The 25,787-nt window shown below is 41.3% G+C and overlaps 1 protein-coding gene across 2 annotated transcripts in view; it reads right to left on the minus strand.

The window, feature by feature from the left end:
• Nucleotides 1–2,562: 2,562 nt before the first annotated feature.
• TAF3 (TATA-box binding protein associated factor 3) overlaps nt 2,563–25,787 on the minus strand; it is a 196,285-nt gene continuing 173,060 nt past the window's right edge. For both annotated transcript variants that reach the window (XM_033209246.1, XM_033209245.1), the window contains exons 5-7: nt 9,878–10,130; nt 5,324–5,430; nt 2,563–4,545 (exon numbers count right to left, since the gene is read on the minus strand). In XM_033209246.1, coding sequence (XP_033065137.1) covers nt 4,431–4,545; nt 5,324–5,430; nt 9,878–10,130 — 475 coding nt within the window. In that variant the 3' untranslated portion in view covers nt 2,563–4,430. The remainder of the gene's footprint in view (nt 4,546–5,323; nt 5,431–9,877; nt 10,131–25,787) is intronic.

Raw genomic sequence — 25,787 nt, forward strand, 5'->3', positions numbered from 1 at the left:
TTCCTCTGGTAAGTACTTCTGATGCTCTAAATGAGTTAACTAGATCAGCACCAACATTTTCTTCAAACCATTTAACTTGGCAATAGTTAACTCATTAAGGATAATAACAATGACATTCTTCAGGTTTGTGGTTTTTGTTTTGTTTTTTTAAAGATAGTCCTATTCTGAACGTTTCATTAATCAAAAACAAGACCAAACCAAAAAAAAAAAACAAACAAAAAAAAACCACGGAACTTCAAAAGGTAAAAATACTGACTAGGTTCTAAGGATATGGTAGGAAATGATTGCTTAGGGCTAGGTACCTAAAATGAACTTCTGTTCTGAAAGTCCAACACATTTAAACTTTGTGGTGTATGTATCTATCTACATGTATTTTCTAATATCATGTCTACTCTGCTAGTTCCTAGGACAGTTAATGCAAACATTTGCTAAGTTCTTGTTTTGTTATGAATGTAAAATTTAAAAGCATCAAGCTCTAGTAACATTAAAAAATAGTTGCAGCCTAAGATGGAAAGATTATGTATGGAAAAATGGGAAAAGAGTAATATGGAATACACTTAGAATTTGATGCAATACACTTTAATACATAGTATACTTTGGGAATGATTCCAAAATCATGGAGCCAGAGAAAGGGCTAGAACAGATGAGAAACCAGACAACTGGAAATGAGCTTGGTTCTGATACATCATTGCCATTTCCATAAAATGTACCTAGCAAATGTGGACATAATGAAACCATTTAACAATGTCCTTCGAACTAAATTTAAAACTGAATTGCCCAGAATGAAAAAAATAACCAGTAGCCATTTTAGTAACTCATATGTAGACTAAGTGAACAAGCTGTCCACCTAATACCTCATTTCGATGTCATCTACTGGCCTGCACACATGGATTAATAGTTACTTTATACTTTTTAGGCTACAATGAACGCAAGATTCTCAAAGAAATAGTTTCCTAACAGAATGACTGATACCATTGTGGAAACAGACATTATTCAGGACATTATCTGTTTCATTCTTTGGTCAAGGTAACTCATCTACTTTTAGACTTACACTTCTAAAGAAAGCTGCTATGATCTAAAGAGATTGGCCATAAAACTATTTGTATTGAAAACTTAGCCAGCATGGCTTTCGTGAACTTTCTTCATTAGCATTCTTAGTGGCAAGGTTTCCATATCTCAGTGTTCATTTTATACTTCAATGTGGTTAGTAGGTCTTTGTTTAATCATCCCATTGAAAGGAGAACAAAGGCGGTTTAGGTGATACAGGAGAGTAATGCACTATATTTTATCTCTGAAAAAAGCCCAACAAAGTCAGAATACTCTGATAGCCTCTGGTTTTCTCCAGGACGTTTGGAACCACAAATCAGTCAGGGGATAAAGATCCTCACTGTGCCTCACTGTAGACACCTTTGGAAGAGAACCACCTTGTCAGCCACAGAAATTAAGCTCTGCCAGTTCCATCTGGCTCTGACGGCAGATTATCACACCAGAAGGGTGTCTCGGTTTCATGAGGTGAGGGTCTGTTTCTCAAATACCATCTCCCTCAATAAAATCACTAGTCAGGACAATCTCCCCTCCCCCCCTCCCCCCGCCATTACTTGTCTTTATAAAGTATTGATGCTATTCAAATGATAGTGCTGGGCTAAATTAAAACCAGTCAGGATTTTGCTTCCAACTGGAAAACTGCAAACTCTCTAAAGGGAAATACTTTTCATTCCTTTGTATCTAATTCTGCTACAGTAGTTCCTCAAATTGCTGCTGCCTTTTGCGATTTCCTTCTCCCTCAAAAGTCAAAACCCATTTTTTCCTAAAGTTTGGGCCCCTAAACTTTTTCTCCCGATCAAATCATCCACCCCACTTAACCCTCTTCCCTCTCACCCAATGCAGGCTTTTCTTTTCCGGTTTTGCTTGACTTCATTCAAGAAAGTAAATTAATCTCCGTTTGTCTGTGGTATACTTAAGTTGCTCTTTTTCCTTCAGTATTACTTTCTGGAGAATGACTACACCCAACTTTCTAACTTTTTCTTTGTAACACAGACGTTTTATTTTCTAATCCACATTTCTTTTTGCAGTTTCTTGAACTTCCTTTGGTTGGTGTCACAGCCAGCCACCCAGTAGAGGCTGAGACCACCAGTTCATTTCACACAGGCCACTGAACAGTCATAAGATGGTGACAACTTTTGGTCTCTAGTGACCTGGACTGGATCCGACTCACTGACTTAGAGGTGAAAGGCTCTGTATTCCATTACTAATCCCTCGAGCTCTCCAGCCCCCTGAAAATGATTCTTTGGTTTTATTATTGCAAAGACCATTTATAAAATCATGAACTGGATTTAGGAAAGCAACCATGAAATAGCAAGGGACAACAAACTGATTGAAATTCCTTGAATGTAGCATGGGCTGAAGTCTCTCAGACAGGAAGATCGGGGGAAAGTTATATACAAGCATCTCCATTCTGGTTTCAGTAGCATGACCTGCTCACTTAAACGTGGCAACTTCAGATCATGGACCATGCCTCAAGGAACTAAATCCTAAATAAAGAAAATGGAAAAGCAAACTATGAAATAGCCAATAATCTTTATTTTGCACTTCCCCCACCCCTCACCCTTCTCCAAAAACCACTAACGCGCATTTTTGTGCATGTGAAAATATTGTATAAAGTATAGAATGATCTCAAATTAATAAAACAAAAAAACACATATCTCAACATAGATGCTTTGTTTCTTTGCAGGGATAGAAAAATTCTGGCCTCTTGAACAAGGAGGGCAATGATACCCTGCACTCTGAAGAGGTCGACTCCATTTCCACTGATTTGCAACTTAACATTCATGGCAGAAAACTGCATTTCTCTAACCACATAATGTTTTAAAATATGACTAATCCATACACTGATATCAATTTACTTGGCATTTAAAAAAATCACATTTTCTAGTAATATATTTGTATTAGGTTCAAAGCCTATATTCTAGCATCCAAGAGATCCAGTACATGGGCCTACACTGGGATTATTTCAAAATCAAGTAAAAGTCCATATTTATTCCAAAGTTGCTAAAATATGCTAATAAAGTTAAATTTGATGTTTTTTTAACATTAAAAATAAAATATTTGGTTTACCTCTCAGACATCTATAACATATAATAAATAGTGGGCAGAATAATAATATAATAAAGTTTTGTGATACCCTGAAATTTGATGTTTTCTTAAAAAAATTCATAATATACTTCATTTCAGCCTTAAAGCACAATATTAATGAACAGATTTGTAGAAATAAAACAATATAAAGACAAAATGCTACAGTATATGTGGGTTTTTTTTTTTTTTTTACTTTCATGGAAACTACATGTCCTTTTAGTAAAAGTCTGTCAAAGAAATTTACAAAAACAAAATAGACAACAAATGAAACAACTTCAAATCATAAACTCTAAATTTAAATCGCCTTGTTTTCCTTCCAACTGCTCGGGCCCTTTCCCCCACGATATTTTCGGGCACTGCACAGGTTGAGCTCAAGGGAAATTTCTTTGAACGATGGCTTTTTCTTTAGCCTTCTTTGTTTCTGTCCAGCGTCATTACAGACCTGGCTGAAATCACAGTGGATTTCAGAGAAAGCCAGAATTAAACACGATAAAAATTTTAAAAATAACTACTTCATAAATATTTATTATTTACATTAGGGGCAATCTTTTAGTCTGAAGAGTTTTTATACAAGTTGATGAAATGTACAAGCAGTGAGAAGAGACTCCAGCAGTTTAAAGAAGGGCAAAATTAGAATGCAACGAAGATATAAAATACATTAAACAAAAATAATCTGCACAAAAGCAAACAGGACATGATAGAAACCTTTTTCTTAAAAAATATAAGGTATTTCACAAAAGCCTGAACATTTTACATGTTAGTACTAAAAACGGGGGAAGGAGGGAAGCTTCATATATTCTTATCACAAAAATATTGACCGGTACTCCAACTGGAGTTTTCTTTTACGTTATTCTGATTATCTTACTATAGAGGGAAAGGGGCTGAAAACTATACAGACTCTATCATCCTTAAATTACAGTTGAGGCAGTTTGTACATTATCTTCTCATCTAATACCTCAATGAAAAGGCCCTGGAGAGAATAAAGGAAATCAAAGGGGAAGATGTACGCTCTTTATTAATAATACTTGTCACTGGTATTAGAGAAGTGGAGGAGGGGCAGCCCCCAGGCCACGCCTCTGCTCGAGTTTCCTTCTGTCGCACTGCCACGGAGCCACAGGCCAACGCGGCTGGGGAGTGAACGATGCAGGTGCGCGGTGTGTTCCAGCCTCAGTCCTCCTGGGTTCTTTATCCACAGGCATCTGGGGTGGATGTGATGGCAGAATTGCACCAGCTCCCTTCCAGGGGCACCAGGGAGGGAGCCTGGGCTGACCCCGCTTGGTCCAGCCCCTCGGGAGCCGTCAATGCGCTCGATGCTTCCTCTTCTTGTGTTTTTTGTCCTTCTTCTTGTTGGCACACTTGGGGCAGAACCACTGCATCTCTTCTGGGGGTGCAGTCATGATTCCAACACAGGGCCTGCACACGAAAGCAAGCTCAGATAAGCAACTCTATACAGTCGGTTCTTCTCCCTTCGGTTTTAAAGTACTTTTTAAAGTCTATGACATGTTTACCCGAAATCAAAGTCAAGCAGCACCACTGCTGGGCACGCAGACTAGGATATTACAGACGCGCCCTTTACAGGCCCCTCTGCAGAGATTCATTCGTTCATTCCCCCTTTCAGCCAGGAAGAGAAGGCTGCTGAGCCACGGCTTTGTCTTTATCTCACAGATACCGTAGATCATAACTGAACAGGTCGCTATCTTTTTGTATCTGACATTTTAAAGATAACACGAGAAGATTATCTGCATACATTTTGGTTGAGCTTTTCAGTTTTTAGGAACCGCTGAAGAGGTTTAAAAAACAGTTAAGCAGCCTTTAGTCCTGCAGTTTGGACCATCCCTACAAAGGGGCTGCCTCTTCGTGGTCCTGGCCAGTGCTGCAGCTTCCAGGGAACACTACCGGGAAGGAAGGTCAGGGAAGCCCCCGGGTCTCCTTTTGGTATTATTATTTTTAATAAGAAGGATAGATAAGCTAAGCAGAATGTTCAGAATTTAGGGTGAATAACAATAGTCTAAAGACTCTTGGGTTTTGCAGTTAATTGCATTTCACAGGCTCTGTGATTTGACTCCGTGTACTGTCCCTAGGACAGCCCTGGGTCAGTCCAAAGGCAGGAATCTACTCAGTGGACACTTCATCTCAGGAGCAGCTGATGCTGCCTGACACATGTGGCCGGCAGGGCACCCTGGGCACTCACCAGTGGTACCAGTCATCGCAGTCGTCACAGCCAATCATGGGACTCCCATCATCAGGCTTGTTACACCCAGGGCAGATCCAGATCTGATTGCCCCACTCATCTCGGATCTGATGTTTGCAAAGTGGAAGTGGCAAAAATGGAGGGAATGGGAAAAAACCAAAAAGAAGTCAGATCAGAATGATTACTTTATACTGTTAACCTAATCAACAGGCACATCAAACTAAAAAATATAGTAGATCAGCACTTCATTAATGCCACAATCAGCGTCATCACTGGTTTAGAATCGTGAAACAGAAAAACGCCAAGTGTTCAATGATAAGACATTTCTAATGAATATTCTAAGCTTTCTTTTGTAAGTCATAAAAAACAAGCATTTTATAATCATCTCTGTGAACAATATGACCTGTAACCCCTTTCATAAAAAAAAAACAAAAAAAAACTATAACTACATACATTCCTAATGATTTGGGTCTCTACAAGGGTGGTAACAACTGATTTTTTGAAAGCTACAGACCTCCACTTTCTATGTGGTTTTTCTCAATCACATTCATAGGCATGGAATTAATATAGACAGCCAAATGTGCATGCACCATCTTATTACTTATTAGCCAAGCCCTTCTCCTGAACGAGCTGATAAGATCAAGGATATAAAAGAGTTGTTACTAAGTAACTTTCCATTCCCTTTATGACATTTTTAGTAAAGTACAATCAACTAAAGGGCGAATGAAGTAAAGGGATAGGGAGAGCGAAGAGCTATAAGGCTCCACATTATTTGGCTACAAATGTTGTGTGCTCTGGAGTTGACTTTATTTAACTTAGCAGTCCTCAAGAGGGAACATCCTATGAACCACTTCCTCAAACTCCACATGAACAGAGCCAACCTGGAAGAAGTAATTCACTGATGGGCATTAAACACCAGCAATAAGAAAAAGGTAATTTCAAAAGTGTTTACAGTAACAGAGCATATTATTGCATCCGGTTTTTTTAATAAGGGATAGTTCTTCCTAGACTTTCAAATACCACACTGACTAGAGGTGCTTTTAAAAAGGCTTTCTTTGTGTGTGACAGGTGCATTGGGGGTGAATATACGTTTCACTGTATATAGAGTTAAGGCAACTCTACAAAGGCAAACTACATGGACAGGAAAACTTCCCAGAGAAATCTGTGGGCGACTACATCTCTGACCCTCTGTAATTTCAGGAGAAAAAGTAACAAGGGGTGAGATCCAGCAGTCACCCGTACCCACTGCCTCGTGGCCAAGGCTGGTGGACCATCCTATGCCCTGAAGCTCCCACGTGTGGCCGGTCCTGCTGCTGGCTGACCTTGCTTGCAGTCAGAAGGCAGTGACTCTATGTGCTGCACAAGAGCTTTGCCACAGCATCCACAGTAACTAAAACCAAATACATCACAGCTTACTACATTCCTCTAAACCTCTCATTTCATTTAATCATTGTAAAGCAACCTCTGGGTAGCTTGTGAATGGGGACACCGGAGCTAAGAGAATTTAAGTGGCGTTTCCAACATCACACCATTAGGCAGTGACAAAATCTGCCTTTTTGCTCTCTCGCCTTCATATGTCATCTAAATCACACATTTTGTCCTCTGCCCACAAAGCGTCTCTTCATGAGGTACAAGGCTTTTTAAAAATTGTCATTTTTATTTTAAAGACAGGGTTTCACTTTGTCGCCCAGGCTGGGGTGCAGTGGTGTGACCACGGCTCACTGTAGCCTTGACCTCGCTAGGCTGAGGTGATCCTCCCAGCTCGGCCTCAGGAGTAGTTGGCACTATAGGCACATGTCAACACACCTGGCGAAGTTTTGTATTTTCTGCAGAGATGGGGTTTCACTATGTCACCCAGTCTGGTCTCAACTCCTGGGCTCATGCGATACGCCTGCCTCAGCCTCCCAAAATGCTGGGATTATAGGCATGAGACACCATGCACAGCCAGAAAGCTTTCCTTCTACACTGTCTATTCCAACTGGATTCATCTCCAGGAGGTGAGTTAGTTCAAAGATCTACTGGAAAACCAGAACTTTCAGAGCTGGAACACGCCACAGAGATCACCAAGTTTAACACAAACTTCTTAATTACAGATGAAGACACAAAGGTCGAGGAGGTTAAGTACAAAATCTTTCCTGATCAACCCATTTGGGGGTAATGTTGCCTCAATTAAACACCTACAATGATTGGTCCCTGGACGGACCAACTGGATGATCACCGTTTTAGAAGTTCCTTCCAAAACTCCTTTAAGGAGATTTAATAATAGACCAGGCATGGCGGCTCACACCTGTAATCTCAGCACTTGGGGAGGCCAAGGTGGGAGGACTGCTTGAGCCCAGGAGTTTGAGAGCAGCCTAGGCAACATAGGGAGACATCATCTCCACATACACAAAAACAAAAAACAGTCAGGAAACAGGCAGGTGTGGTGGCAGACGCCTGTGGTACCAGCTACTTGGGAGGCTGAGGTGAGGGAACCATTGGGGCCCAGGAGGTCGAGGCTACAGTGAGTGGTATTGTGCCACTGCATTCCAATATGGACAAGAAGAGGGAGACTACTCAAAAGAAAAAAAAAAAAAAAAACAGAAAAAAAAGAAATGTAATATTGTACAGTTTATAATGACAAATACCATGAGTCCTACCCGGCCACTTTCTAATCATACTAGTACCTACCTAGTCACACAAGGTCAGGGCCCCCATTAGGCTAACACATCACAGTCTGTGGATTTGGTAGTCACAGCAATGGCAATGGCTCCATACACCTTAAATATTTTCTTGTGTGTTTGTGTGTTTAATTCTATAGTGTCCAAAGAACATAATCTGTATAAATACTTTACTGCCAGACTGTATTCAGGGTTTGAATAAGACCTAATACTATTAAGTAAGAGGAAAGCAACTAAAAACAGTCCCAGAACAACGTGGACTCATTCGACATGGTGGGATTTACTATTTTTTTTTTCTTGAGACAGAGTTTTGCTCTTGTCGCCCAGGCTAGAGGGCAGTGGCACAATCTTGGCTCACTGCAAGCTCTGCCTCTTGGGTTCAAGCAATTCTCGTGCCTCAGCCTCCCGAGTAGCTGGGATTACAGGCATGAGCCACCATGCCCAGCTAATTTTTTTGTATTTTTAGTAGAGATGGGGTTTCAACATGTTGGCCAGGCTGGTCTCGAACTCCTGACCTCAAGTGATCCACCAGCCTCAGCCTCCCAAAGGGCTGGGATTATAGGTGTGAGCCACCGCGTCCAGCTGGTTTTACAATTTGAAGTCATGCTTGGATACTCAGGAGTTTGGTGGTCTGAAAGTTCATTTCCATTTAATATGCAAGCCCTGCCATATTCTGGATCATAGCCAATAAAATATAACTAGTGCTATTATTCAGAAACACCACCTGGCTCGTAATATCAGTGTACATTATATAAATTATACTCAAGTGAATAACTGAATTGCTTGATCAAGAAATTCAATGTGAGATTTCAGCACCACTGTGCATCTCTACATTTACAGATTGATATTACTGTCTATATGTATATAGTCATATCCAAAACAATATAAACACAATGCTTTGATGTTATTTATGGAAGCTGACTATGTGAACACTGCAATGTCACTTTTCAGCCAAAAGCTTGAAAATGCAGTGAAAAATGGCAACGAAGAAATGCACTTGGCTGGGCATGGTGGTTCATGCTTGTCATCTCCGCACTCTGGGAGGCCGAAATGGGTGGATCACTGGAGCTCAGGAGCTCCAGACCAGCCTGGGCAACATTGTGAAACCCTATCTCTACCAAAAAATACGACAAATTAATCGACAGTGGTGGCGACTGCCTGAGATCCCCAGTTACTCAAGAGGTGGGAGGATCGCTTGAGCCTGGGAGGCAGGGACTGCAGTGAGCCGAGATCGTACCACTGCACAGCAGCGTGGGTGACAGAGTGAAATCCCCTTTCAAAAAAGAAAAAAGAAAAAAAGGCCAGGCGCGTGGCTCATGCCTGTAATCCCAGCACTTTGGGAGGCCGAGGCGGGCAGATCAACTGAGGTCAGGAGTTCAAGACCAGCCTGGCTAACCTGGTGAAACCCTGTTTCTACTACAAATACAAAAACTTGGCCACCCGTGGTGGCGGCGCCTGTCATCCCAGCTACTCAGGAGGCTGAGGCAGGAGAATCACTTGAACCTGGGAGGTGGAGGCTGCAGCGGGCCGAGATCTCACCACAGCATTCCAGGTTGGGCAATAAGAGTGAAATTCCATCTCAAAAAAAAGAAAAAAAAAAAAGAAAGAGGAAGAAAAAGAAAAAGAAATGTGCTGGCTAGGGGCAGTGGCTCAGGCCTGTAACCCCACCACTTTGAGAAGCCACGGCAGGAGGATCGCTTGAGCCCAGGAGTTTGAGGTTGCAGTGAGCTATGATTGGGCCACTGTACGTAGGGAGACCCTGTCTCAAAAATTATTAAATAAATAATAAAATTTGAAAGAGAAATGCCTCTGAAATTCGACAGTGATTCAGAGCACACACTTGTCTTGAACTGAAAACGCCTCCAGGCTAACCGCTCGGGCGGCAGGTACGCACCACGTAGGTGCTGACCGTCTCAGTCACCACGCTGCGCACGGGAGCTTTGGCACTGGCCCCGGAGGCGGCAGGACCCGGGGAGGGCAGCAGGGCAGGGCCCGCGGCGGCCTGGGCGAGCAGCGGCAGCGGCACGGGCGCAGGGCTCACGAGCATGGGGCCGGGGGTGGGCGCAGGGGCCGGCGGCGGGGTCTTCGGCCGGTTCTGCGAGGGCGCCGGCTTGGCCTCGGGCGCAGGGACCACTTTGCTGATAACACTGTCAACAAAAGAGGGAAAGGTAAAAGTCAAAACAGGATCATCATCGAACCAAACTCGTGCTTAAAAACATGATTGCAAAATAGCTTTTCTTCCAGTAGCGAAATATTTCAACGTCCAGAAGCGGCTCAAGAACTGAGTTTGAGGCCCTACATCAAGTGGCCTCTCCACTTACTCAGACGAATTTTTCATTTTCCCAAACTTCCCCTCAATGGCCAGATATCTAGAAATTTCTAGTAACCAATACATATGCACAGGCAATATGACTTCAATTGCCTGTTCCTGTGCTGAGGCAGAAGCTCTGACAGCTTCTCGGGGAGCTCCCCACCCCCACCTCTCCTCAGTCCTCCAGGGGCCCAGACAGGGGCCGCTCCTTCCACTCGGGCTCCAGCTGGAGAGGACCTGGAGCAGCCTGTGTCCCACACTGGAGATGGGCAAGAAAGACACAATTGCTGTTGGAAGCCCTTGAGATTTTTGGGTTGTTAATTACCATAAACCTAACCTGGCCTAAGCTGCTGAACAGAGCAGCTTTAAAAAAAAAAGGTTCTATTTATCTCTTCTCAATTCCAATGTTTCTTCTTAATACTCTCAATGCCATTGTCAATAAAACTGTGAAGACTTTCTCACTTCTGGATTTGGCTTTGATTGCCAGGTTTTACAGACTGACTGTTCAGGCTGGGCGAGGTGGCTCATGCTTGTAATTCTAGTACTTTGGGAGGCCGAGGTGGGTGGATTCCTGAGGTCGAGAGTTCAAGACCAGCCTGGCCAACATGGTGAAACACCGTCTCTACTAAAAAATACAAAAAATTAGCCAGGTGCAGTGTCGCGCACCTGTAATTCCAGCTACTCGGGAGGCTGAGGCAGGAGAATCGCTTGAACCCAGGAGGCAGAGGTTGCAGTGAGCCGAGATCTCGCCACTGCACTCTAGCCTGGGCTACAGAGTATGACTTCGTCTCAACAACAAAACAAAACAAAACAAAGCAAAACACAAAACAAAAGATTGTTCCCAGAGGGGCTGCAGAGGTAGGGAGGAGGTAATGCAGCGGCAGCTTCTGTCCTGGTGACGCTGCTGCAGGTCGCTAGAGCTGTGGTACTGTGACCCTGCTCCTCCACTAACAGCATCCTCTTCATACAACTCAGTGGAAGCAGCTCTGGACTTGGGGTCAGGACATCTGCGTTCAAATTCTACAGCCGCCAGAGACTAGACCTGTGGCCTTGGATTATTCATTTATTATAAAAAGCGTGATTTATTGAGGACCTACCTATAAGAAGTTAGAGGTTATACTAGGCACTTTACAAATATCATCTCATCCAGTCCTCATGAGAACATCAAAGAAGTAATGATTACTCCATTTTGTAGATGAGGAAACTGAAGATCAGCGAGAGAAAGGAATTTGAGTAAATGGGTGGCAGCTTTTGAACCAAGGTCTACTTGATTCCAAAGTTTGCATTTTTTTTAAGCTTCTTTATTTAAAAAAAAAGTATCATATATACATTATAAATATATATATCATTTTACGCACAGAGAAAACAATATAACAGATGCCTAGGTAATAATCAGAGATAAAATATGTTAGCTTTGCCATATTTACTTCAGATGAACTTCCTTCCCTGCCGCAGAGCAACCACTGCCCTAAAACAGGTAGGATTTTGTTTATTGTTCTTGGTACTTTATTTTTTTTTCTCTGTACCTCTCCTGCCTTTGTAGGTGTCCATAAACAATACATACCGCATTAGTGTTTGCTTTTTTTTTTTTTTTTTTTCTTTTTTTTTGAGACGGAGTCTCGCTCTGTCACCCAGGCTGGAGTGCAGTGGCGCGATCTCGGCTCACTGCAAGCTCCGCCTCCCGGGTTTACGCCATTCTCCTGCCTCAGCCTCCCGAGTAGCTGGGACTACAGGCGCCCGCCATCTCGCCCGGCTAGTTTTTTGTATTTTTTAGTAGAGACAGGGTTTCACCATGTAGACCAGGATGGTCTCGATCTCCTGACCTCGTGATCCACCCGTCTCGGCCTCCCAAAGTGCTGGGATTACAGGCTTGAGCCACCGCGCCCGGCCGTGTTTGCTGTCTTTTAACTTTTATAAACACAATGTCACACTCTAGTTATCAATAAAGTTTCTGGGCCATGCAATATGGCCATCCTCACCTCACCAGGAATTGCCAGCCTGCGGACTGTCCCAGCCTGTCTCTTTCTACTATTCCACACAGTTCTTTAGGCCTTGTATTTCTCATCAACAAAGTGAAAAGTAATGCAGTGGCCTCAGAGGGTTGTAGTGAGAACCTCAATATGGAGAAACACTTCAAAAACAGCATCCAGATGGGAAGTGTCAGCCCCGTGTCATGTTCACGGCTGTTGCTCACAAAAGCCTCCAGCCTCATTGCTGCCAGCCTGCATGGTTCCACTTCCTCATAGTCCTAGTTTAGAAACCACTTTCACCAAAAGGCACTGACTCTGTGCTATTCTGATCATAAATTTATAAAACATTAAGTTACTTCAAAAACTTCACCATTATTTCAGCAAATAACTTCATTACTGCTAATTGTTCTCCATTTGCTTCCTGCAAGGGTGGTCATCTTCCTAACCTGGATACAGCCAAAGATCAAGAGAATTTAACACACACTTGTTGGTACAGCAGACACTTGATAAATGCTGAACATAATAACTAGTGACTATTTATTGAGCACTTACTATCGGTCTGACTGTCCTAAGCACGTGAAAGCCAATTGTGGGCCAGGCGCTATGCTAAATGTTTTACTTGCCTTGGCTTATCTCGTTTTTTTTTTTGTTTTTTTTTTTTTTTAGATGGAGTTTTGCTCTTGTTGCCCAGGCTGGAGTGTAATGGCGCAATCTTGGCTCACTGCAACCTCTACCTCCCGGGTTCAAGTGATTCTCCTGCCTCAGCCTCCCGAGTAGCTGGGATTATAGGCACGTGCCACCACGCCGGGCTAATTTTTGTGTATGTGTGTATTTTTTTTTTAGTAGAGACGGGGTTTCTCCATGTTGGCCAGGCTGGTCTCGAACTCCCAACCTCAGGTGATCTGCCTGTCTTAGCCTCCCAAAGTGTTGACATTACAGGCATGAGCCATGGTGCCCAGCCTCATTTGTTTTTCATAATGACCACATAAGGCAAGCTATTATTCTGCTTTTTTAAATGAAGAAACCAAGGCACAGAGAGATTAAGTATCTTGCATAAATTAACACAGGGTACTGCTACATGGCAGGGCCAGGATTTAAACAAGGCAGTCTGATTTTAGAGCCTGTGATCTCTTTTTTTTTTTTTGAGACAGAGTCTTGCTCTGTCGCCCAGGCTGGAGTGCAGTGGCACAATCTCAGCTCACTGCAAGCTCCGCCACCCAGGTTCACGCCATTCTCCTGCCTCAGCCTCCTGAGTAGCTGGGAGTACAGGCGCCCGCCACCACACCTGGCTAATTTTTTTGTATTTTTAGTAGAGACGGGGTTTCACCGTGTAGCTAGGATGGTCTCGATCTCCTGACCTCGTGATCTGCCCACCTCGGCCTCCAAAAGTGCTGGGATTACAGGCGTGAGCCACTGCACCCAGCAGAGCCTGTGATCTTAATAAGTATATGACACTGTCTCTCAATGTGTACTGAGGTTTGCCTTACATAAAAGGCATGTAATATAGGAGTTCAAAGTTATTGCTATGGCATTTATATCGAAAGAGTAAGCATTCTCTATTTTTATGGCTAGACTAAAATTTTAAAACGCTATTTCTGGAGGCAGTTTCCCATAATGGTTTAACACACAAGTGATGGAACCAAAGCTAAAGGAAAAAGCAGGAGCCCTGAGAGGTAAGCAGAACACAGATGCTTTACCCCAAGGGCATTTACGCATTAGGCAAGTCTGATCTTTGGTTATGATGAACAGGACCAATGTCGAAGCCCAGGATCTGCCCAAAGTGGAAGGTCCAATAGAACTCCTTCCCGACACTAAGGATTCCCAATCAGCTATACCCGTAAGGTAAAGATGAATGAGAATGTCATGAATTTTCACCTCTGGTGTTCTAGGATACTTTACATTTAAAGTAATTTGGACTTGCCATGTGCCCAGGCACACAGCACAATCCTGAGGGGAAGTATCTTAAAATCTAGGTCTCATATTAATATAGATAATTATCTTTAAAAAAAATAAGTGGCACATAATGAAAGATAATCAAACCTATGAGGAAGTAAGGTGGGATCAGGGAAAACTGTTAAGACATAACAGCTAGTATGAAGGGACAAAGACCACAGATCCAAGAATTATCAACTATAAAACAACTTTGCTTACAACATTAAAAAATAATAAAAGGCAAAGGCTGGAAATATAGGTGGTAGGAAGTCACATATCTAGTGGATTTGAAAAGAACCAAACAGACTTTCTACAAATTAAAAAATACAGTAACTGAGATTTAAAATTCAATGGAGTGATTTAGCAACAGATTGGAAACAACTTAAGACAGAACTATAAACTGAGTATTAGGACAAAGTAAATTTTCGGAGCATAGCCTGAGAAGCAAAGAGAATACAATAAAAGGTCTAATTAGTGCATGTTTGATCCTAATTCTAGAAGAAAAATGGAGCAGAGAAAAATGTTAACAAGGAGTACCTGAGACTTTTACAGAACTGATGAAAGATACCAATCCACAGAAGCCCAACAAACCCCAGGCAAGATAAATAAAAACAAATCTATATCTAGGCACATCAAAGTGAAGCTATAAAATATCACAGACAGAGAGAGAACATCTGAAAGGAGGCCAGAGGGAAAAAAGAACAATTCCTCTCAAAGAAGAAACAGGGGACTGCTGACTTCTTAACTGGCAATGATGAAATCTAGAAGACAGTGGAGTAACATCTTCAATGTGCTAAAGAAAAATACACTGTGTCTTTGAAAACATCTTTAAGGAATAAAGATGAAACAAAGACATTTACAAGCAGGCAAAAGCTAAGAATTTGCCACCAGCAGACACCTAAAAAAAAAATTCTAAAGCAACAATTCTCAAATTTTTGGTCCTAGGGCCCCTTTAAATTCCTAAAAATTATTAAGAACTTAAAAAATGTACACTATATCTGTCAATATTTACCATATTAAAAATAAAACTGGAGCAGGCACAGTGCCTCATACCTGTAACCCCAGCACTTTGGGAGGCCGAGGTGGGTGGATCGCTTGAGGCCAGGAGTGATTCATCACAATCAACAAGGTGAAACCCCATTTCCACTAAAAATACAAAAATTAGTGGGTTTAGTGGCACAGGCCTGTAGTCCCAGCTACTCCAGAGGAGGAGGCAGGAGAATTGCTCAAACCTGGGAGGCGGAGGTTGCAGTGGGCCAAGATTACACCATGCACTCCAGCCTGGGTGACAGAGCAAGAATCTGTCTCAAAAAAATAAATAGGCCGGGCGCGGTGGCTCACGCCTGTAATCCCAGCACTTTGGGAGGCCGAGACGGGCGGATCACGAGGTCAGGAGATCGAGACCATCCTGGCTAACACGGTGAAACCCCGTCTCTACTAAAAAAAAATACAAAAAACTAGCCGGGCGACGTGGCGGGTTCCTGTAGTCCCAGCTACTTGGGAGGCTGAGGCAGGAGAATGGCGTAAACCCAGGAGGCGGAGCTTGCAGTGAGCCGAGATCGCGCCACTGCACTCCAGCCTGGGCAACAGAGCTAGACTCCGTCTCAAAAAAAAAAAAAAAAAAAAAAAAAAAAAAAAAAAAAAAAAAAAAAAATAAATAAATAAATAAATAAATAAAAATAAAAATAAAAATAAAACTGAAAAGTTTAAAAATATTTAGTAATTCATTTAAAAGTAACAACAATGAACCCATTATATGTTATCAGATAACATTTTTTAAAATGAAAATAACTATATTTTCCAAGACAAAACACTTGACAATGACTGGCAATGTTTTGGTTGTTTTTTCTTTGATAATGGCATCTTGCTGTGTTGCCCAGGCTGGTCTTGAACTCCTGGGCTCAAGCAATCCTCCTGCCTCAGCCTACCAAGTAGCTGGGATTACAGGTGCATGCCACTGTGCCTGGCCAAGACTGGCAATGTTTTAAATTTTTTGCAAACCTCTTTAATGTAGGCATATGTAACTAGAGAAGGGAGGAGTATTTTAAAATATTTTTTGGATAATGGTAGGTATAAGTTTTTCCTTAATGCTGCATTAAATGCAACAAATGATAGTTTCTTATAAGTTAGTTACAATGTGTAATCTGAAATCATATCAATAGACATTCATATTCTGTTACATTAAAATTTATTGCTCTGTTTAGCACTCTAAATACAAAAGTTACCCATGCATAATTTTATAATGTCATACATTGGTCATTTGGAAAATACTGGTTCACTGACTTAGGCAGATCTTCCAAATGTTTACATAATTCATTACACAACATAATAATATGTAAGCCAGTAATGGGTAAACAGAGCTAAGGTATTTTAATATCCCTTTATTATATAAAATGTAGCATAAAGGTAGTGAATAAAGTATGGTAATTTCTAGGGTAACCATGCAAAAATTACAAACGAGGTATATAGTATGAGGAAAAAAGGAATGATAAAAAAAAAACCTTGGTCTGATAAAAGAAAAGAGAGAGAGAAAAAAAACAAAACACTGAACAGTAAAGAAGTAGCACAAAATAATAAGGTAAATTTCAAACTCAAAACATCAATGATTATATCATATAAATGGTCTAAGTGATTCAGTTGTCAGGCTGTATAAACAGTGAAACCCAATATATTCTAATGCCCAGAGGCACATCTAGCAATAGAAGGGCTGAAAGTGAGAGGCTATAAAAAGATGTATACAAATACAAAGAAAAGTAATACCACACAAAAAATACTTTAAGGCAAGAACTATCAGTGATAATAAAGGCTATTTCTTTTTTTTTTTTTTTTTTTGAGACAGAGTCTCACTGTGTCGCCCAGGCTGGAGTGCAGTGGCCGGATCTCAGCTCAGTGCAAGCTCCGCCTCCTGGGTTCACGCCATTCTCCTGCCTCAGCCTCCCGAGTAGCTGGGACTACAGGCGCCCACCACCTCGCCCGGCTAGTTTTTTGTATTTTTTAGTAGAGACGGGGTTTCACCGTGTTAGCCAGGAGGGTCTCGATCTCCTGACCTCGTGATCCGCCCGCCTCGGCCTCCCAAAGTGCTGGGATTACAGGCTTGAGCCACCGCGCCCGGCCTAAAGGCTATTTCTTGATGATAAAAGGCTCCAATCTGCCAGGAAGCTATAACAGTTTAACGTTTGTATGTACCTAATCACACATCTACAAAACATATAAAGCAAAAACTGACAGAACAGTAAGAAACAGATGAATCCACAATCATAGCCAGTGATGTAAGCATATTTATCTCCCTGCATAACTGACAGGAAAGCAGTCAAAAAACCAGCAAAGATATAGCTTTGAAAATGAATAATGAAATTGACCCAATGGAAATTTTTTTAAAAATCTGTCTTCAATCAATGCAGAATATTCATTCTTTTCTAAAATATACTGAACACTGAAAGAAACTGGCCCAATTTCATAAGGCTAAAAAACAATTTGAATAGTTTGTACACAGATGTGTTACCCCTGCCATATCAGTAGTTCCTCAAACGAACAAAAAGCCTTTTTAATTTCTATGTCCCCAGTGTTTAACATGACGGTTATTAAAATAAAATATGTTAGAATCCAAACTAAGAAACAAAGGCTGATCCAGAAAGTAGTAATTGTCCAGATGACATGATACTTTTAGTGTATTTTTCTATATATTCAAAAGTACAGCTCCCCCCAAAAAGTAGCAGAGTAATATGCTTTATGATGTGGGAAGGGATAAAGCACAGGTGAGAGAAATATGGGGTATCAATGAAAACAGAAAAAAAGAAAAGATAAGAAACAGAGCAAGTGAAAGAATTACAATTTTGGGTCAGGAAGCATGAGGACAACCCTGGCATTTTCAGTTGTTTGTTAATGGAGTTAAGTTCGGGGGCAGGAAAAAGAGAGAGAGGACAGAGGATGACAGGAAGAAGAAAAGAGAGTTGTGATCAATAAATATGACTGCAGGCAAAAATATGCCTGAAAATTTAACAAGAGAGGGTTATTCAAGGGAAACATCTTCTATCTTATAATACCCATTCACAGGATCGATGGACGGGGTCTTAGAAAACTGCTTGCAAAGATTATCACTTTGTTTTAACTTCGCTATTTGCTGGCTATGACAGCGGGAAATGTTAGAGGTAAAGACGGAAGCTATTGTCCACAATAATTTTTAGACGTTCATGTGGTATACTATGCGATAATTATGCATGTGCGATTGAGAATTAGCTCAATTATGACTTGTTGGATGGTAGAGTTAATTAAAAAAAATCCTCAGAATTGGAGCTGTATCACAAACCATAAATTCTAAATGTCTTAAAAATCAGGCAAAAGAAAACAAAAGCATAAAAATTCCCAAAAAAGTAAGTAAATATAGATGTTTTTAGTCTTGGGGTAGGACAAAATTTCTAAGCATCTCACCAAAAGTTGAAACCATAAAGGGAAATGCTGATCTAACTGCACAACAATTTTATATGGCATAAAATAACCTCAGGAAAGTTAAAAGGCAAAAGACAAAATGAAGCAAATTACTTGCAACAATAAAGCATTCACTCCTTCTTATACAAAGAGTTGTTCTGAATAAAAAAGAATTAATGTTCTTATTCAAACATAAGCAAAGGAAACAGCAAGTAGAAAATAGAATAAAAAAACCAAAACCATGGCCGGGCGCGGTGGCTCAAGCCTGTAATCCCAGCACTTTGGGAGGCCGAGACGGGCGGATCACGAGGTCAGAAGATCGAGACCATCCTGGCTAACACCGTGAAACCCCGTCTCTACTAAAAAATACAAAAAACTAGCCGGGCGAGGTGACGGGCGCCTGTAGTCGCAGCTACTCGGGAGGCTGAGGCAGGAGAATGGCGTGAACCCGGGAGGCGGAGCTTGCAGTGAGCTGAGATTGCGCCACTGCACTCCAGCCTGGGCGACAGAGCGAGACTCTGTCTAAAAAAAACAAAAACAAAAACAAAAACCAGCCAATCGACAAGAAACAATGTTCTATTTTCATAGTAATCAAAGATATAAACCTGACCATAAAATGCTTCCTTGGTAAAGATGAAAAAGATTGACAACACCTGGTACTCTCAGTATGGGGGAAAGGGAGAGACGGTTGGTTCAGTATTCGGAATGATTATGGAAACCTTAAAAATGTGCAAGCTCTTTATCAGCAATTCCGCTTCTAGAAATGTATCCTGAGGTAATATTAGACAGCTGTGTAAAGGTATGGGGTAAAGAATATGATTTGTAGCACTGTCTATGACTGCAAAAAATAAAATAAAAAAAAAAAACACTAGAATAACTGCAATTTAAAATACCCCCAGAATAGGAGGTTGGTTACATAGATGATGATGAACAAAATGCCATGTTGTTATTTGAAGCAGTGATACACATGTGTGCACACACACAAATGATACGTTTATCCAAGAAAAAGGTAGGTTAAGATGGATCTTTTCTCTTTTTTTTTTTTTTTTTTGAGACGGAGTCTCGCTCTGTCGCCCGGGCTGGAGTGCAGTGGCCGGATCTCAGCTCACTGCAAGCTCCGCCTCCCGGGTTTACGCCATTCTCCTGCCTCAGCCTCCCGAGTAGCTGGGACTACAGGCGCCCGCCACCTCGCCCGGCTAGTTTTTTGTATTTTTTAGTAGAGACGGGGTTTCACCGTGTTAGCCAGGATGGTCTCGATCTCCCGACCTCGTGATCCGCCCGTCTCAGCCTCCCAAAGTGCTGGGATTACAGGCTTGAGCCACCGCGCCCGGCCATGATGGATCTTTTCTAAGAAAATAAAAAAAGCAAACAAGAAAGTATGAGTGTATACTTAGAAAAAGTTTGAAAGAATATACACTAAAATGTCCAGCAATTGCCTCTATATGAAAATTATAGATGTTTCATTTATTTTATTTATTTATTTTTTTTTTTTGAGACAGGGTCTCACTCTGCTGCCCAGGCTAAAGTGTTGTGGTGCGATCTTGGCTCACTGCAACCTCTGCCTCCCAGGCTTATCTGATCCTCCCATCTCAGCCTCCAGAGTAGCTGGGACTACAGGTGCGTGCCACCATGCCTGACTAATTTTTTGTGCACATTTTTTTTTGTGCTTAGAGACGGGGTTTTGCCATGTTGCCCAGGCAGGTCTGGAACTCCTGGACTCAAGTGATCCTCCCATCTCAGCCTCCCAAAGTGTTGAGATTACAGGCATTAAGCCACTGCGCTGGGTGGATGCCTTTTTTTCCCTTTTGATGTATCTATAATTAACAAACGTAACTTGTATAATAAAAATAACGAAAAAGTCTGGGTGCAGTGGCTGACACCTGTAATCCCAGCACTTTGGGAGGCTGAGGGGATCACCTGAGTTCAGGAGTTCGAGACCTGCCTGGCCAACACAGTGAAACCCCGGCTCTACTACAAATACAAAAATTGGCTGGGCATGGTGGCATATGCCTGTAATCCCAGCTACTAGGGAGGCTGAGGCTGAAGAATCGCTTGAATCCAGGAGGTGGAGGTTACAGTGAGCTGAGATTGTGCCACTGCCTCCAGCCTGGGCAACAGAGCGAGACTCCGTCTCAAAAAACAAACAAACAAACAAACAAAAACCAACAACAAAAAAGATGAAAACACCTGTTACAATGTATAAATCTAAACTGTTGCTAGGAATTATTAAAGGATGGCTTGAGTTATATACTTAAAATTAATTCACTTTTCTGTATGTATGTTATACTTTATTAATTTACTGGGGAAAAATGATAGCTTGGTTAAAAAGCCTTCCAGACAAATGCTGACCATAGTCTAATCCTACTATGAATTTGTGAAATTCAAAGCTCTGAGCGAGATCAAGGAGCTGCACAACTGGGTGCATCTAAGTTGAGTGTATCATCCATACCAGACCAACAAGGCCAGGGTCAAAGGAGGGGGAAGAGAAAACCTCCTACAACAATGGTGTTTTCGTACATAAAGTAATAAATCTGGGCTGGGCGCAGTGGCTCACGCCTGTAATCCCAGCACTTTGGCAGGCCGAGGCAGGAGGATTGCCTGAGATCAGAAGTTGGAGACCAGCCTAGCCAACATGGTGAAACCCCAGTTCTCCTAAAAATACAAAAATTAGCTGGGCATGGTGGTGCCTGCTTGTAATCCCAGCTACTTGAGAGACTGGGGCAGGAGAATCGCTTGAACCTGGGAGGCGGAGGTTGCAGTGAGCCAAGATCACACCATCGCACTCCAGCCTGGGCGACAAAGTGAGCCTCCATCTCAAAAAAAATTTTTTTTCTAACAGCCTTTAGATATTAAGGTTGGCATGTAGTTTTGAGTCTTGTCTTTTCAAAGATTTACATTGCCCATGGTTGCTTGGTGTCCCAATTACGTGCAGATTTGTCTCTGTCATCCACATTAGGCAATTTCCTAACAGTAAGGTTTGTATCTTGTCTTTGGATTACTTGCAGTATTTAACACAGCAGCTCAAGAAATATTAATTAGCTTTAATAAGCACAATACCTACTACTGCAGTGAGAACTTTTCTGTAAAAGAATTATTTTTGCCTGTTTAAAATATTTTAAAATACAAGCCCATTTCTTCTGTTCTTTCCTCCCTGCCTACCTTCCTTCCATCTGCTTAATGAGTCACAGGACCACTGAGATTTTTATTTGCCAACACAGATTCCAGTACCTCAGCCACCTAGTCATTCCCAACACCAGGTATAATCAGATAGATTATGAAGGCTTCGTTCTGTTTTCTGGAAATGGTTTTACATTGTTTTCAGCTATACCAAACACATAATGAGTATTATTTGCCTTACTTGACTCTTTTCCAATGTCCTTTAATTTTCTCCCTACATTTCTTTTTCTTCTCTTCTTCTTCTTCTTTTTTGAGACAGAGTCTCACTCTGTTGCCCAGGCTGGAGTGCAGTGGCACGATCCCGGCTCACTGCAATCTCCACCTCCTGGGGTCAAGCAATTCTCCTGCCTCAGCCTCCCGAGTAGCTGGGATTACAGGTGTGCACCACCACATCCGGCTAATTTTTGTATTTTTAGTAGAGACAGGGTTTCACCATGTTGGCCAGGTTGGTCTCAAATTCCTGACGTCAGGTGATTCAGCCTCCCAAAGTGCTGGGATTACAGGCGTGAACCATTACACGCCCCACCTCTCCCTACGTTTCCTAGATCTCTCCCTTACCTATAAGGCCTGATAATGGTGCCCATTAGAATGGCTTAAAATTAGCAGTGTGGCCAACAGATAGAAATAGATTGTTGACCGATTTTATGGGTTAATACTTAAAATCTCAGAAATGTCTGCTTGTGCGTATGTTCTCATTTTTTTCAATTTAGAGAAATGGCATTTTGCTAAAAATAACTTTGTAATAAGATAATCCTTCAAAAAATGCCTAACATTCCCAGTTCAATTACATTACCCCTTTTAAATTAAAATATATATATATAGAGAGAGAGAGTTCTCACTCAAATTTTCTTAGTAAAAGAAAAAATATTAAAGTGGCTACTCAGTGTTGACAAGACAAACTTTTATCCTAACTCTTTGTTTTCCAGGGGTTAGACTGGTATATAGGCACTAAAGTAACCCATTTTTCCCAACTCTTTTGAAATTCAAGAGAAAATTCACCAGAGTTTGAAAGTTTGACTTAAGCCAAGGTTATTTTTGTGATGACCGAAAATAGTTTTAAAAACAATCCTTTTATTATTTCTTTAATTTTAAACAAAACAGAAAAATATTTAACAGTATAACATGATATAATTTTTCATCACTTGTGAGATGAACTATCATCACTTAACCTAAATTGATCACTGTAAAAATAATTTGGAATTCCTATTGGCCTTTATTGCCAACCATTATTTGTTTCATACTTCTAGACGGTGCTTTGCTTCTCTATATTTTTCTCCCTGAAGTATCACTTTTTCTCTCCTGTTTAATTGCATAGTAAATTCTCGTCCAGAGCTTTCTGTTGAATAAGCAATGTCTCACAGAGAAACCAATACCGCCCACAGCTGGTCCCACAATGGCTCCATGCTGCTAGCATTACAGCTTTTGGAGGATTTGATCACAGTGCCCTCACTGCTATAAACACTGGGGTTATTCATAAAAACGTGCAGAAGGAGGGATTTTCAGCAGGATTTCTTTACCTGTTTCCCCACCACAAACCAGTGACATAAATAGAATGGGTCATGAGCTGCTTGGCCTGTAATGCAAACTCATAGCTTGTCAAGTCAATAAAGAGCCCGTCCTCACCTCCCCAGCTGCACAGAGCCTCCAGGGTTAGCGGCAAACACAAGTTGGATATGTCTGCACGAGAAATTTAACGATCCTCATTATTCAGTTATTGTGTGCAAACGCGATGAAACCAGTAATCCAAATTATCAAAGTCTGAATAGCTGGCTACTAAACTGCACACCAAGTTCCTAAGTTTCCTTACAATGGCTTACTTATTTACTTCTGAAAGTGAAGGGCCATTCTTAAATGGTAACAAAATGATGCCACAGGTAAAAACGATTGCAACCACTTCCATGAATTTTACAGAAACTTTTGAACAGGAAGGTCAACATTTGGGAGGAAAATCACCTCCATGAAAAAACATACTGTTTACACCAAAACTTACTTTTCTTCAGGTTTCAGTTTTTGATCAATCTCAGAAATACCAACCACTTTGAGAAAGAGATTCCCATGCTGTATTTTAAACTAACCCCCTTCTCGGCTGGGCCCAGAGACTCACTCCTATAATCCCAGCACTTTGGGAGGCTGAGGCAGGCAGACTGTGTGAGCTCAGGAGTCTGACACCAGCCTGGGCAACATAGGGAAACTTCGTCTCTACAAAAATACAAAAAAAAAAAAAAAAAAAAAATTAGCAGAGTGTGCTGGTGCATGCCTATGGTCCCAGCTACTTAGGAGACTGAGAAGGGAGGATCGCTTGAGCCCAGGAGGTGGAGGTTGCAGAGAGCTGAGATTGCACTATTGTACTCCAGTCTGGCTGAGACCCTGTCTCAAATAAATCCCAGAGCGAGACCCTGTCTCAAAAAAAGAATACAGATACCCAAAAAAACCTAACCCCTCCTCACAACAAGTACAAAAAAAAAATCATTGAAATTTCACAATCATATTACTATAAAACCTCATATCTGGATCAGTGATACACACATACACATAATCTTCATATTTTTGCTTTCGGATTTTTATGAAAAGCCCCAGAAATACTAAGCCCAAGTGTGGTGGCTGGCCTCCTGGCAATCACACACTGGCACAGTTCCCTCGCAGACTGGACAGGCTGAGTCGGATGGCTGGCGGCACATGGTGAAAATAACCACGTCACCTCCAAGGCTAGGTCACAAAACAGGCTGTGGCTTCTATGGATACAGTCAGGTACTCTGTGGGGAGGATGCTGAAGCTGCCTTCTGAAGAGGTCCCTGAGGCCTCCTGCCAACAGCTGTGCACGAGCTTGAAGCGGTTTCTCTGCCCTCACAGAAGAAGCCTCTGGATGCCTGTGGTCCCAGTCACCAGCCTGGAGAGAGACCTGAGCCAGAACCACCCAAATCCCCAACCACAAGAAACCAGGAAGTAATCAATGTTTATTCCTTCAAATTACTAAGTTTCAGGGTCAATTATTATGTGGAAATAGAAAACTAACACACCAGGTATTCGATTTTTCTAACTTAGGTACGTAAATAAATATTCAGAAGTTGGAAGAAATTATATTTAGAGTACCAGTCCTTAAGACACCAAACTGTAACACAGTCATTTCCATATTTCAGATTGGATCAAAAAACACCAAATACCCAATGCCAATGATGAGAATCAGTTTTATGTTGATTCTTCAAGTCAACCATTGTACCTTATTCTTCTTGATCCTCACAGCTCAAATGTTAGCATTCATGTAATTATAACACAACTATAAATGGATTTAATTCCTGAAGCTCGTGGCTTGCCTCTTGAATATTTACATCACCTCATAAAACGGTTATTTTATCTTGTCATAACCCAAGTACATATCAAGTGGCAAACATTTTATCTTCTAATGCAGGCATGACCTATTTGAAAAATGAAACAAATTGCATGAAGTAATTAGAGGAAACTATAGCCATTAGAGAACCTCCATTTCCAAGGGAGATTCTTAAATGATGACACTTCTTTAGTCAAATGTTCCGAATCTGTAAAAATCTCTAAAAGGACATTAATAGTCAGGTAAGCAATATATAATCCACATTTCCTCATATCTGCAATGGGATACACTAGAAAGATAATAATACAAAAGAAACCAAAATGGCAACCTATAGGATAAGGGGTGTAAAGGGCATAGAGAAAAAAGGCATGAAAACAAGACTTCTCTGAATATATTCTGTTATACAGCTTTCACTTCGGAGTTAGGTAAATGGTCCACATATTCAGAAAGTTAAGTTTTAGAAAAATTCCTTATGAATCAAAACTAGATGAAACGAATGAACCTCAATGTATATCAAGCTGATGAGAGAACCATGCAGAAACAAAAATCATTTCAAGTGACTTTAGGACAGCATTCTGTAAGCGTATCCATGGTGAAATGTATTTCAAGAGCAAATGCTGGAAAAAACCGTAGTCTTTAACTTCATTTAATAATCTTGGTAGTA

Source organism: Trachypithecus francoisi, unplaced genomic scaffold (genome assembly GCF_009764315.1).
Source record: "Trachypithecus francoisi isolate TF-2019V2 unplaced genomic scaffold, Tfra_2.0 Lachesis_group9, whole genome shotgun sequence".
NCBI lineage: Eukaryota > Metazoa > Chordata > Mammalia > Primates > Cercopithecidae > Trachypithecus > Trachypithecus francoisi.